Source organism: Anguilla rostrata, chromosome 18, assembly GCF_018555375.3.
Source record: "Anguilla rostrata isolate EN2019 chromosome 18, ASM1855537v3, whole genome shotgun sequence".
Taxonomy (NCBI): domain Eukaryota; kingdom Metazoa; phylum Chordata; class Actinopteri; order Anguilliformes; family Anguillidae; genus Anguilla; species Anguilla rostrata.
Window position 1 is genome coordinate 4,625,842 of NC_057950.1, and position 13,551 is coordinate 4,639,392.

General features: G+C 50.0%; 1 protein-coding gene across 1 annotated transcript in view; it reads left to right on the forward strand.

Annotated features, from left to right (window-relative positions):
- Window positions 1-13,551, forward strand: part of birc6 (baculoviral IAP repeat containing 6) — a 133,345-nt gene that overhangs the window by 24,179 nt on the left and 95,615 nt on the right. The window contains exons 13-28 of the mRNA XM_064318120.1: window positions 237-462; window positions 598-758; window positions 1,096-1,227; window positions 1,317-1,448; window positions 1,791-1,957; window positions 2,448-2,581; window positions 2,727-2,888; window positions 3,671-3,802; window positions 4,233-4,330; window positions 6,683-6,830; window positions 7,508-7,641; window positions 7,912-8,058; window positions 8,512-8,699; window positions 10,380-10,691; window positions 12,536-12,635; window positions 12,925-13,139. Coding sequence (XP_064174190.1) covers window positions 237-462; window positions 598-758; window positions 1,096-1,227; window positions 1,317-1,448; window positions 1,791-1,957; window positions 2,448-2,581; window positions 2,727-2,888; window positions 3,671-3,802; window positions 4,233-4,330; window positions 6,683-6,830; window positions 7,508-7,641; window positions 7,912-8,058; window positions 8,512-8,699; window positions 10,380-10,691; window positions 12,536-12,635; window positions 12,925-13,139 — 2,588 coding nt within the window. The remainder of the gene's footprint in view (window positions 1-236; window positions 463-597; window positions 759-1,095; window positions 1,228-1,316; window positions 1,449-1,790; window positions 1,958-2,447; window positions 2,582-2,726; window positions 2,889-3,670; window positions 3,803-4,232; window positions 4,331-6,682; window positions 6,831-7,507; window positions 7,642-7,911; window positions 8,059-8,511; window positions 8,700-10,379; window positions 10,692-12,535; window positions 12,636-12,924; window positions 13,140-13,551) is intronic.

A 13,551-nucleotide genomic window follows, 5' to 3' on the forward strand; every position in this document is an offset into this window, starting at 1 on the left:
TCAGTAGTGTCTTTTTTAATACTGACTGGAATCACCCTTCAGGTAAATCGCATGCTTTTCAGAAGGCCAGTATCGGCTGAATAGGTTGAATCGGCGAACACAGAGCGCGACAAGCCAACGGCGAATCTCAGAAACTCGCCCGACATGAGCTGGGTGCTCTCTCCCACGGGGTTCGCCGTGGAAAAAAACGACGCGTGCCGAGAGGAAAAAAACGAGTGTCCGTGTTGCTTTCCCAGGAGTTGACCTTCTGGTGGACCAAACGCTGGGCGTGGAGACGCTGACGTCGCTGGTGGAGCTGACGCGCTTCGAGACGCTGACGCCGCGCTTCTCGGCCACGGTGCCGCCCTGCTGGGTGGAGGTGCAGCAGGAGCAGCAGCAGCGCCGCCACCCCCAGCACCTGCACCAGCAGCACCACGGGGACGCCGCCCAGCACACCCGCACCTGGAAGCTGCAGAGTGACAGGTGCGACACGCCCCCCTCCTCCCCCCCCCCCCCCCCCCACCCCACTTAATGTAGGAGGGAGAGTAATTCTGGAGCAGCATCAGAAATGAGAATGAAGTTTGTTTGTTCATTGAGGATTCCTCTTCCTTCCCGCAGCTCCAGCTGGGACGAGCACGTGTTTGAACTAGTCTTGCCCAAGGCCTGCATGGTGGGCCATGTAGACTTCAAGTTTGTCATGAACGCCAACATCACCAACATTCCTCAGATCCAGGTCACCCTGCTGAAGAACAAGGCCCCGGGCCTGGGCAAGGTTAACGGTGAGCACGTTAGCATGAGCGCAGGATTTTTATCAGCAAACAGTGATTATAATTGATATGCAATAACAGTGGTGATAATAATGTTGTGTAATGTTTAGCATCGATCGATTCGAGAAAGTAGCTTAGAGAAAATGACCTATCAGGTAGACTTCATCCACTCATTCATTCATGTGTATTGTGCTACTTTCGTAGCAAAAGAGGCACACTTTTTCATTGGGTTTGTTCTTGAGCTTATGAATTTACTTTCAGTGTAAGTTGTATGGAGATGTAATTTGAGCGCACCGCTGCATCAGTCTAGCATAGCTGCTAACGGGCCTTATTTTGCTGGGCTTGGCAGAGACCGCAGTGGACAGGCAGATCTCCTTCCCCCTGTCGCACGTTCTCCACGCCAACGGGGAGAGGAACGGACAGCCCCTGCTACACGACTTCACCGAAGACATCCAGTTCATGGACGTGGAGGAGACGCCGGGTATGCTCCTGTTTTTTTTCTCCCTGTAACAAGGCTACTAACTCGAGAAATATCGCATCTCAAGCCTTTTGTTTCTTTTTGCTTTAAAGGGTCAAGACTTTGCTCCTTTTTGGAGGACCATAAGGAAGATATCCTTTGTGGGCCTGTGTGGTTAGCCAGTGGGCTTGACCTCTCCGGGCATGCTGGGATGTTGAGTCTAACAAGCCCCAAACTAGTCAAAGGTAAGGTAGAGCACCGTTGTAGTCCACAAAAATGACACTAGCTTGCCTATTAGACCCGGTCTTCCCTTCTTTTTATAATAGCAAATGCTAGTGCTAGCTTTCAGTTTTATTTGTCGATATTGAATTAACAGAAGGAAATCTCAGAGAAACTGTTAAAACCTCTTTTGACATAGGACTGTTAGGCACTCTCAGACCTGTAAAGAACTACAATCCAATGGTGCTGATTAACATGGATGTTAGCGGCATCTTGCTCGGCTAAAAACCTGAAAACCAGGCCTAAATGAGTGTAAATATGGGGAGACCCGTTCAGTGCAGTGACCCGGCAGTCTGCTCCTGCTTCAGGCATGGCCGGAGGCAAGTACCGCTCCTTCCTGGTGCACATCAAGGCGGTGAGCGAGAAGGGCATGGAGGAGAGCCCCCGGCCCGTGGTGAGGATGCCCACGGCCAAGCCCCAGAGCAGCAAGGCCCACTCCTTATCCTCGCTGCTGCAGCGGGCACAGGCCACCAAGGTACCCGCGCTTCTCTGTGCCATCTCTGTGCCACCTGTGTCATCCCTGAGAACAGTCTCTGAGAACAGTCTTTCAGTTCAAGAAATGGATTCTCGTGAATTTGTATAATTTATTTCAACAGTATGGATTAGGCTGGCCTTGTGTTTTGACGTTGCAAAAGGAATTGCGTAAGGCTGTCAAGATGAGCTTTGAAAAGCCTTGAAGTCCCCAGTGTGCCAGTTCACTTTGAAATATTTTTAGGTTGTGGTTCATGTGGATGTGAGTTGGCTCAGAGTTGCTATGAGTATGCTACCTCTTGCTGTCAGCTTCAGGTTATTACAGATGATTTTTAAATTTTAGGTAGGATATTAATGTTTTTTGTTCGGTGCGGGTATATCATACAGACCTCTCTGTCACAGCGTTGTTTTCCCCTGCAGTTCTGGCAAACATTATTAAGGTGTGAAATGATCGACTTTGAGCTCTAATCCCTTTTTCCCACGACTCCCATCAGGAGAAGGCCTCCACCTCCAAAACAGAGCCTCCACCCCCCTCCAAAAAACCGGACGACCTCCGCGGGTGCGCGCTCCTCCAGGAGGTGTCCGTCACCATCCGGAGGTTCAAGAAGACCTCCGTACCCAAAGAGAGGTCGTCCCCCTCCCACCGCGTCCCCCCCGCCCCATCTGCGAGCGGTCTCCACGCTTTCCCACCAAGCGCGTGCGCCATCCTCTCACGGTGTCGCCGGCATCTGATTGGCTGTCCTCCCCCCGCCCCTCCCCCCCCCCCCTTGCAGAGTCCAGCGCTGCGCCATGCTCCAGTTCCCAGAGTTCCACGAGAAGCTGCTGAACAGCCTGTGCAAGCGGGCGGAGGAGCGGCCGTCCACAGAGCACTCCCAGAGCCTGGTGCTGGACATCCTGTGCTGGCTGGCCGGGGTCTACTCCAACGGGCCCTGCAGGCAAGTCCCCGTCCGGGCCCGGCCTGGGCCGTCCCGCAGCCTGGAGGAGGAGTCCTCCTGTAGCAGGGGTGTCCGGTTCTGGTGGTGGCATTAATCATTTACTGGGCCCGGCTTCTCCTCGATCGCTACTCATGGTGGTTAGCGTCTTCCCTGATATAGGAAGGAGTGTGGCTGTGGTCCCAAGCTGAGTCACAGCAATGATTTTAAATGAAAGGATCGATGGGGTGGTCTTACAATGGTCAGGCAAGGAGGTCAGTTTTATATTTTGTTTAGACAGGTGAGTCACATTGAGTTGCCTCTCTTTCGAAGGAAAATCATTTTTCCCGGTCCGTTGAAACGTCGAAATGAGTCAGCAGAAAAGACAGCACTTTCGTTTCACAGGCAGAGCTGTATTGGTGGCTCTGGGGAGGCACAGTAACTCACACCGGCGTGCTACTAGTCATTTCCTTGGGCCTGTGAACGCTGCCTGCACACGGCTCTCTGCAAAATACTCATTTTGACTCGCCGATTTCTTGTGTTCAGGGCGTGACATTAACACGTGCCACCAGGTTAAATTTTAATTGTAGCTGGTAAGATTTTCTTCTCTAGCAACCACTTTGGCAGGTAACAAACCCGGTTGTGTTGTATTGTGAACGGCGACCTGGCTGGTAAAATGATTGTTGAAAATGGCTGGTGATCTGTTTTTTTTATTTTTTTTTATTTTTTTAAAGAATCCTCAGGCCACTCTGGCCTGTGGGTGTAGAAAGCTCATTTCCTGCCCCCGGTTGTGTTTCTCCCTGCAGCCTGCGGGAGGGCAAGGAGGGCCTGCTGACGAAGACGAGGAGGCGCCTGACGGACATCGTCAGGGTGTGCTTCTTCGAGGCGGGCCGCAGCATTGCCCACAAGTGCGCCCGCTTCCTGGCGCTGTGTATCAGGTAAGAGCCTCGCCCGTTAGGGGGTTGCCATCACCAGAACTCTCACATGCTTCTGTCTTTCTGGCCGCCATTTTGTGAGACCTTATGAGGAGACCTTATGTAGTCGGCAGTGTAGTATAATGGGTAAGGCCCTGGTCTTGTAACCTAAAGGTCATAGGTTCGATTCCCAAATAGGACACTGCCGTTGTACCCTCGATCAAGGTACTCAACCTGCATTGCTTCAGTGTATATCCAGCTGTATAAATGGATGCAAATGTAAATGTTATGTAAAAAGTTGTATAAGTCGCTCTGGATAAGATCGTCTGCTAAATGCTTGTAATGTAATGAGAAGGAAGCCAATGCCCAGTTGACTGCTGCTGTTGTTGTGTTCATGGTGGAGTGCGTTTGTTCATGTGCGTTTGCTCTTGTCTCGTGTCATTATTTTCCGCAGCAATGGCAAAGGGGACCCCAGTCAGCAGGGGTTTGGATCCGCCCTGCTCAAGGCCTTGCTGGACAACATGCCTTACCTGCCTGCGGCAGCCACGGGCGGTGAGTCTGCGCTTTTTACTCATTTACTCTGGAATTGGACCTTACGGGCCACCGTACGTGCCTGGGAGCTGCACCATAGTAATGACCGCGCGTGTTCTCTGTCCCGTCTTTGCAGGCCCCCAGTGGTCTGCTCGGTGATCAGATAGGATTTAGAAACGCTTATTGTTCAATTCGTCAGGAGCCTGAGAAACTGGAAATGTTCGCAGTTTGGCTTGTGGGTCAGTTTAAAAAAAAAAAAGGGATAAGCTAACCTAGACAGATATTGATTGAACACCCTGGTCTCAGGAAAGCAGATAACAGAACCCCCTCTGTGAGTTGCTCCAGTTCACATGTCTAAGCGTTTCAAAATATACAAATGTCTCCCCGTTATGAGAATTTGCTGAAAATGAAAAATGGAGCCCAAATGTTTATTTAGTTCGGACCATTTGGAAATATTTAACTTTAAGTCCACACGAGACTCTGTTCTATAATGTAGGACTTCTGCTCTACCCTTACAGTAGTAGACAGATTTGGCCTGGTTGGGTGTTTAAGTAGGTGTGGTTTTACTGTGACACTGCTGATGTGTGAGGTGGCATATTTGACCAGGTTGGGTGTATAAGGTGGTTTTACTGTGACACTGCTGATGGCCAGGTTGGGTGTATAAGGTGTGGTTTTACTGTGACACTGCTGATGGCCAGGTTGGGTGTATAAGGTGTGGTTTTACTGTGACGCTGCTGATGGCCAGGTTGGGTGTATAAGGTGTGGTTTTACTGTGACGCTGCTGATGGCCAGGTTGGGTGTATAAGGTGTGGTTTTATTGTGACACTGCTGGTGTGTGAGGTTGGGTGTATAAGGTGCGGTTTTACAGTGACACTGCCGATGGGCAGGTTGGGTGTATAAGGTGTGGTTTTACAGTGACACTGCTGATGGCCAGGTTGGGTGTATAAGGTGGTTTTACTGTGACACTGCTGATGGCCAGGTTGGGTGTATAAGGTGGTTACTGTGACGCGTGATGCAGTGGTGTATAAGGTGTTTACTGTGCGCTGCTGATGGCCAGGTTGGGTGTATAAGGTGGTTTTACTGTGACACTGCTGATGGCCAGGTTGGTGTATAGGGTGGTTTACTGTGGCACTGCTGATGGTCAGGTTGGGTGTATAAGGTGTGGTTTTACAGTGACACTGCTGATGGCCAGGTTGGGTGTATAAGGTGGTTTTACTGTGATACTGCTGATGGCCAGGTTGGGTGTATAAGGTGTGGTTTCACTGTGACACTGCTGATGGCCAGGTTGGGTGTATAAGGTGTGGTTTTACTGTAACGCTGCTGATGGCCAGGTTGGGTGTATAAGGTGTGGTTTTACTGTGATGCTGCTGATGGCCAGGTTGGGTGTATAAGGTGGTTTTACTGTGACACTGCTGATGGCCAGGTTGGGTGTATAAGGTGTGGTTTTACTGTGACACTGCTGATGGCCAGGTTGGGTGTATAAGGTGTGGTTTTACTGTGACACTGCTGATGGCCAGGTTGGGTGTATAAGGTGTGGTTTTACTGTGACACTGCTGATGGCCAGGTTGGGTGTATAAGTGTGGTGTTACTGTGACACTGCTGATGGCCGTTGGGTGTTAGGTGGTTTTACTGTGACACTGCTGATGGCCAGGTTGGGTGTATAAGGTGTGGTTTTACTGTGACACTGCTGATGGTCAGGTTGGGTGTATAAGGTGTGGTTTTACTGTGACGCTGCTGATGCGTGGGCGGTGGTATATTTGGTCAGGTTGGGTGTATAAGGTGTGGTTTTACTGCGCTGTAGTCGGTGGTGTAAGTTGGTTACTGACCTGCTGATGGGCGGGTATGGTCGGTGGTGTATAAGGTGTGGTTTTACAGTGACACCGCTGATGGCCAGTGGTAGTGGTTACTGTGCGCTGCTGATGCCAGGTTGGTGGATAAGTGCGTTACTGGACTGCGATGCCAGGTTGGGTGTATAAGGTGTGGTTTTACTGTGACGCTGCTGATGGCCAGGTTGGGTGTATAAAGTGTGGTTTTATAGTGACACTGCTGGCGTGGGCAGTGGCATATTTGGCCAGGTTGGGTGTATAAGGTGGTTTTACAGTGACACTGCTGATGGCCAGGTTGGGTGTATAAGGTGGTTTTACTGTGACACTGCTGGCGTGGGCGGTGGTATATTTGGCCAGGTTGGGTGTATAAGGTGTGGTTTTACTGTGACGCTGCTGATGGCCAGGTTGGGTGTATAAGGGGTTACTGGCACTGTGATGGCGTTGGTTAAAGTGGTTACTGTGACGCTGCTGATGGCCAGGCTGGGTGTATAAGGTGCGGTGTTACTGTGACGCTGCTGATGCGTGCGGTGGCTCCTCCCTCCCCCAGGCTCCGTGTTCTGGTACTTCGTGCTGCTGAACTACGTGAAGGACGAGGACCTGGCGGGCTGCAGCACGTCCTGCGCCTCCCTGCTGACCGCCGTCTCCCGCCAACTGCAGGACCGGCTGACGCCGCTGGAGGCGCTGCTGCAGACCAGGTGAGCCGCGTGCCGCCGCCGCCATGCCGAGCTCCAGCGAGCGTTCGCCGCGTTTCCACAGCGACGCTGGCGTACGCCAGCACTTCCTGCTCTTCCATGGCTGCTTTCTGGGTGTGACGGGTTCCTCCGCGCCTTCTCGGTGCCTCGAACCCCTGCTTCTGGTCCTTCTGACACCTCATTCGTCCTCATTTGGCCAGTCGCGATAAAAAAGGCCATTATCGGGTGGTAGCCGGTTACCAAAATACGAACGTTAGCCTCCGTCTCTCAGTGGGAGTGTGGCAGTCTCCTCAAGGGGGGAGTTGTGTGCAGATTTTGGGGATCTTATTTCAGAAGGCAGCGGGAGCGCCTAAGAAGCTGCTTCCTTCGATATACCGACCGCATACCAAGAAGACGGCATTTTATCAGTTAATGTTTATGTTTATTTTATTTCAGAGAATAACCCTGTCTGTCCTTTGATGCTTATTTCTTTGATATTATGTCTGGGATTGAATGTGAGAAAGTAAACTCCCTCCCACGGATTTGCTCTGTGATCTCCTCAGACGTCTCTGCCGTGCCCTCGGTGGTGACGTGCGGCTGTGAAGCTCAGTGTTTTATCTCGGTCTGATCTCTTTTTGTGGCGGCCCCCTCCGGTCCGGTTCTCCTGACCGCTGGTCTGTCTTGATTGGCTGTCCCTGCAGGTACGGTCTGTACAGCTCTCCCTTCGACCCGGTGCTGTTCGACCTGGAGGTCAGCGGCTCGTCCTGCAAGAACGCCTTCAACAGCAGCATCGGTGTGCAGTCCGACGAGATCGACCTGTCCGACATTCTCTCAGGTCTGCCGCGCTCCGCGACTTACCACAGCGCACCACACCACACCATACTACACACCGCACTCCACATACACACACACCATACTACACACACTACACCACATACTAACACCACACCACTCCCACCATGTTGATACACACATGACAATCATAGCCTATGTGTCAACCCTGGGTGTGTAACACTTCTGTTCTTCGTGTGTTACTCTGTTCGAGCGGGGGTACTGTGTACTACCCGGCTTCCTGTTTCCTGCTTCCTGTTTCCTGTCCCTGCAGGGAATGGTAAGGTAAGCAGCTGTGCGGCGGCGGAGGGGAGCTTCACTGCGCTCACTGGGCTCCTGGAGGTGGAGCCGCTGCACTTTACTTGCGTCTCCACTAGTGACGGTACTAGGGTGGAGAGGGATGATGCAAGTATGTTCACCGGTATATACTCCTTTTTATTACTCCTTCTTCAGCCTTGCGGCTTCGGGGGGGGGGATGGGGGGGGGGTTTCGTGCTCGGCGCTGGGACAGTGAGGCTGAGCGTGTTCTCGTGGGGGCTGTTTTGGGTCCGCCCAACGGCACGGTCTGAGCCACACGCCGGCTGTTTGGGACACTGCGAACGCTGGCTTTGCAGTCTGAATTCCAGCCCGCTTTTTACGAGTGGGTGCTGTCTGCTCCTGTGCGTGTTCTTATGGGTGTGAGTGTGTGAGTGTGGAGAGAGGGTGTAAGTGATGTGTGTTATGAGGGAGGTGTGTGGTTTTGTGTTGTGCTATTACTGTGTGAGAATTGTGTGTTGTATGAATGAGCGAAAATGAGTGGTGTGTGGCTGGCGTGTTGTGTCGGGGGCTGTGTGGCACTCTGTCGGTCTCTCTCGCCTCCCTCTCTCTCTCCGCAGTGAGCACGTTCGGCGTGACCCCGGCGGTGGGCGGGCTCTCGGCGGGCACGGTGGGGGAGGCGTCCACGGCGCTCAGCTCGGCTGCGCAGGTGGCGCTGCAGTCGCTGTCCCACGCCATGGTGTCTGCAGAGCAGCAGCTGCAGGTGCTGCAGGAGAAGCAGCAGCAGCTGCTCAAACTTCAGCAGCAGGTCAGGGAGTACCACACCGGCCCACACACACACACACACACACACACACACACACGCGCGCGCGTGCATTCATGTGACCCAGCGCTCGAGGTGCTCTTTCAGGTGTGATTATCCTGTAGTATACTGGCATGTCATTTATTAGCTTGCTTTGGTTTGATGTAGCAGCCTTTGATCGCTAGATTATGGTGTGGCAGATTTACTTGTCCTTCTACATTACCTAAATGGTAAACCAATATATCGTGCTACTTTAAATACATCACTAATTCGGCTTGAAGGACCCATCTTTGAACCGTACGTAGTCTGGCTGGCTGGACCTCCCATTGCTGTGTTTTGATCTAGAAGGCCATTTTGGGAAAACTGCCAGTGTGTATTATTTCATAGTTATTATCTTTACGAAGCAGCTACAATATAAGATCACTTGCATATTGTCAGGCAATAAAAGGGCAGGTTTTTTATGGTCTGTGGAATTGGCAGGAGACTAAAGACCATCAACTCATTTCTCGATTTTAAACGGATGATATTTTAAACAGGGATATTCTTCTGTTAACTGATCCCGTTTCTGAACAGAATTTATCAGCTGTAGTGCCGGACACTGTAGTTGTAATTTGTGTTCCTCTTAAATGCATGTTGTCATTCATTGTGCCTCTTGTCCAGGGTTCCCTTGCAGAAGAGGTTGTTTATCTCAGTGTGACCTTCCTGGTAGAATAAAGGTTAAATACATAATATCAATAATACTATACTGGCACTGGCAATCTGGAGATATTTTTTCTCTGTGGTAATAAAACACCTGGGTAGTTAAAGATAATAAAGATTATTTACAACCTGCATTTTCAATATGTCTGTACAGAGAGGAGTTGTTTATGTGTAGTTTACACTTAGTGGTGGTGATTTTTTTAAACTGCATTCTTGCTGCCTGACCACAACCGGTCCAGGCAGTTAGCCTGGAGTTTTGTTAGCATTTTTCGGTCCCTGATTGGTTTTCACCTGGCTGGTTTGTGTTGTTGTGGTTCGAGAGTATAGAGGTTAAACGTGTCCCATGTTAATTTTTTGCTATTAAAATGAGCAAAATGTGTTTGTTTCCATAAAAACTATTTTACTTGCTATTTTAGGATGGCCATTCATTGTTAATAAAAATATTATTAGCCAATGACTCGCTAGTTCTGTTAGCACTGTCATTTATTATTAATAAATTCGTAAAACTTGACAAGTAGGTGCTGCCAAGTGAACTCTCTTGTGTAGGTCTACGCCGGCTGGTTGCTCATAGATTCGGCAGTAACGTGTCTTATAAAGCATTTCTTGGCGCCCGTTCCTCAGTGTTCAGTGTCCCAGCCCTGCTGTATTGTGACAGCGGCAGTAAAAGTTAATGGAGAACGTGCGGTTGAGGGGTGTCTCCTGGCGCGGCCTGTAGAGCACTATCCACGCGCCCAGTGCGAGCCGCGACGTCGGCGGTTCGAATCCGACCGTTCTAAATTTTCGCACGTCTCTCCTTCTCTTCCCCGTTCTTCCCGTCTCTCTGCACTGGCCTATCCAATAAAGCTGAGAAGCCCATAAAAATATATTTAAAAAAAATTTTTTTTTAAAAAGAATTGCTGTTAAGCGTGTGGTTTTGGGATGGCTGTGAGGGGGTGGGGCTGAACTGTGGGCGGGGCTGGTGAGTAATCCTCTGCTGTGTTGGAACAGAAGGCCAAGCTGGAGGCCAAGCTGCATCAGACCACCTCTGCGGCGGCGGCGGTGTCCGCGGTGGGGCCCATCCACAACTCGGTGCCTTCCAACCCCTCCAGCGCCCCCGGCTTCTTCATACACCCCTCCGACGTCATCCCGCCCACTCCCAAGACCACGCCCCTCTTCATGACCCCGCCCCTGACCCCGCCCAACGAGGCGGTGTCGGCCGCCATCAGCGTGGAGCTGGCGCAGCTGTTCCCCGCCTCCATCATCGACCCGCCGCCCGTCAACCTGGCGGCGCACAACAAGAACACCAACAAGGCCAAGCCGGTCAGTGCGGGCCTGTCCTCACTGAGGGCCTGGGGGCTGCCCATTTACACTGCTCATACTGCTCATTAACACTACTCATACTGCACATTTATATCTACCAGTCTACCCATTTACACTACAGCTGGTCAGTGCGTGCCTGTCCTCACTGAGGGCTGCCCATTAACACTACTCATACTGCACATTTACACTGCTAATACTGCACATCTGTATCTGCCCATTTACACTACTCATACTGCACATCTGTATCTGCCCATTTACACTACTCATACTGCACATCTGTATCTGCCCATTTACACTACTCATACTGCCCATTTACACTACTCATACTGCACATCTATATCTGCCCGTTAACACTACTCATACTGCACATTTACACTACTCATACTGCTCATTAACACTACTCATACTGCCCATTAACACTACTCATACTGCACATCTATATCTGCCCATTTACACTACTCATACTGCACATCTGTATCTGCCCATTTACACTACTCATACTGCCCATTTACACTACTCATACTGCACATCTATATCTGCCCGTTAACACTACTCATACTGCTCATTTACACTACTCATACTGCACATCTATATCTGCCCGTTAACACTACTCATACTGCTCATTTACACTGCTAATACTGCACATCTGTATCTGCCCATTAACACTACTCATACTGCCCATTTACACTACTCATACTGCCCATTTACACTACTCATACTGCCCATTAACACTACTCATACTGCTCATTTACACTGCTAATACTGCACATTTATATCTGCCCATTTACACTACTCATACTGCACATCTGTATCTGCCCATTAACACTACTCATACTGCACATCTGTATCTGCCCATTTACACTGCTAATACTGCTCATTTACACTGCTAATACTGCACATCTATATCTGCCCATTTACACTGCTAATACTGCCCATTTACACTACTCATACTGCACATCTGTATCTGCCCATTTACACTACTCATACTGCACATCTGTATCTGCTCATTTACACTGCTAATACTGCACATCTGTATCTGCCCATTTACACTACTCATACTGCACATCTGTATCTGCCCATTTACACTACTCATACTGCACATCTGTATCTGCCCATTTACACTGCTAATACTGCTCATTTACACTGCTAATACTGCACATCTATATCTGCCCATTTACACTGCTAATACTGCCCATTTACACTACTCATACTGCACATCTGTATCTGCCCATTTACACTACTCATACTGCACATCTGTATCTGCTCATTTACACTGCTAATACTGCACATCTGTATCTGCCCATTTACACTACTCATACTGCACATCTGTATCTGCCCATTTACACTACTCATACTGCACATCTGTATCTGCTCATTTACACTGCTAATACTGCACATTTATATCTTACCAGTCTACTCATTTACACTACAGCCAGTCAGTGCGTGCCTGTCCTCACTGATGGCTGGGGGTTGCTCACATTTATGTTTTCTGGAAATCTTGGGTCTTTTTAAGCCTTGTTTATTAAGGCTTTGTAACCTGTTTATAAACCCTTCTGCACACACTCATCTGGTTATATTACATTATCATCTATCTTAGTGCTTGTGAATATTGGAGCTCTGAACTTTGTTCTTTTACGTCAGTTATTCTTACGTTCTACGTTATGCTTGAAATGGCTGTTTGCTGATGTGCCTATACATTTGCAAATTTTGATTTTATTGGTGGGAAAAATATGCATGAATATTACTTGGAGTATATACAGATTACATATTCAGTTTACAGGTGTGTGTTTGTGTTTGGTTCCTGTTGGATTTTTCACTGATCGCCTGTGAAAATGTCGTGACAGAACCCAATGGGCAGTGGCCTGGCTCTGGCCATCTCCCAGGCGTCCCACTTCCTCCAGCCCCCGCCTCACCAGTCCATCATCATCGAGCGCATGCACTCCGGTGAGACCCCAAGGGCTTAGGTTAAAGTTAGGTGTAAATGGGGAGTGGGTGTAAATGGGGAGTGGGTTAAAGGTGGGTGTAAATGGTGTTTGGGTTAAATCCGGGTGTAAATGGGGTGTGGGTTAAAGGTGGGTGTAAATGGTGTTTGGGTTAAATTCGGGTGTAAATGGGGTATGGGTTAGAGGTGGGTGTAAATGGGGTGTGGGTTAAATTCCGGTGTAAATGGGGTTTGGTGTGGGTGTAAATGGGGTGTGGGTTTGGGTTAAATTCGGGTCGCCCTGTGTCGCAGGAGCCCGGCGGTTCGTGACGCTGGACTTTGGCCGGCCGGTCCTGCTGACGGACGTGCTGATCCCCACCTGCGGCGACCTGGCCTCCCTGTCCATCGACATCTGGACCCTGGGGGAGGAGGTGGACGGGCGCCGCCTGGTGGTGGCCACCGATATCAGCACGCACTCGCTGATCCTGCACGACCTCCTGCCCCCGCCCGTCTGCAGGTTCATGAAGGTGAGCTGACCCCCCCCCCCCATATCAGCTCAAACACTCACCTGTTCAGAATAATGCCTCCTTCAGCTCAAAGACACTGACCTCGTCAGAGTAATGCCTCCTTCAGCTCACAGATGCACTGCCAAACACTGACCTGTTCAAAATAAAACCTTCTGCTCACAGATACACTGTCAAATGCTCACCCCTTCAGAATAAAGTCTTCTTTAGCTCACAGGTACACTGACCTTTTCAGAATAAAACCTTCTTCAGCTCACAGATACACTGCCGAACATTCACCGTTCAGAATGAAGGACATGTTTCATGTCATGTCAGAGGTCCCTGGACCAATCCATTCATGAGTAAGCCATACAAAATGAACCTTTTAAAACATTTGTCATGCAAAACCAGTCCTCTGATTTGGAATTGTTATGCC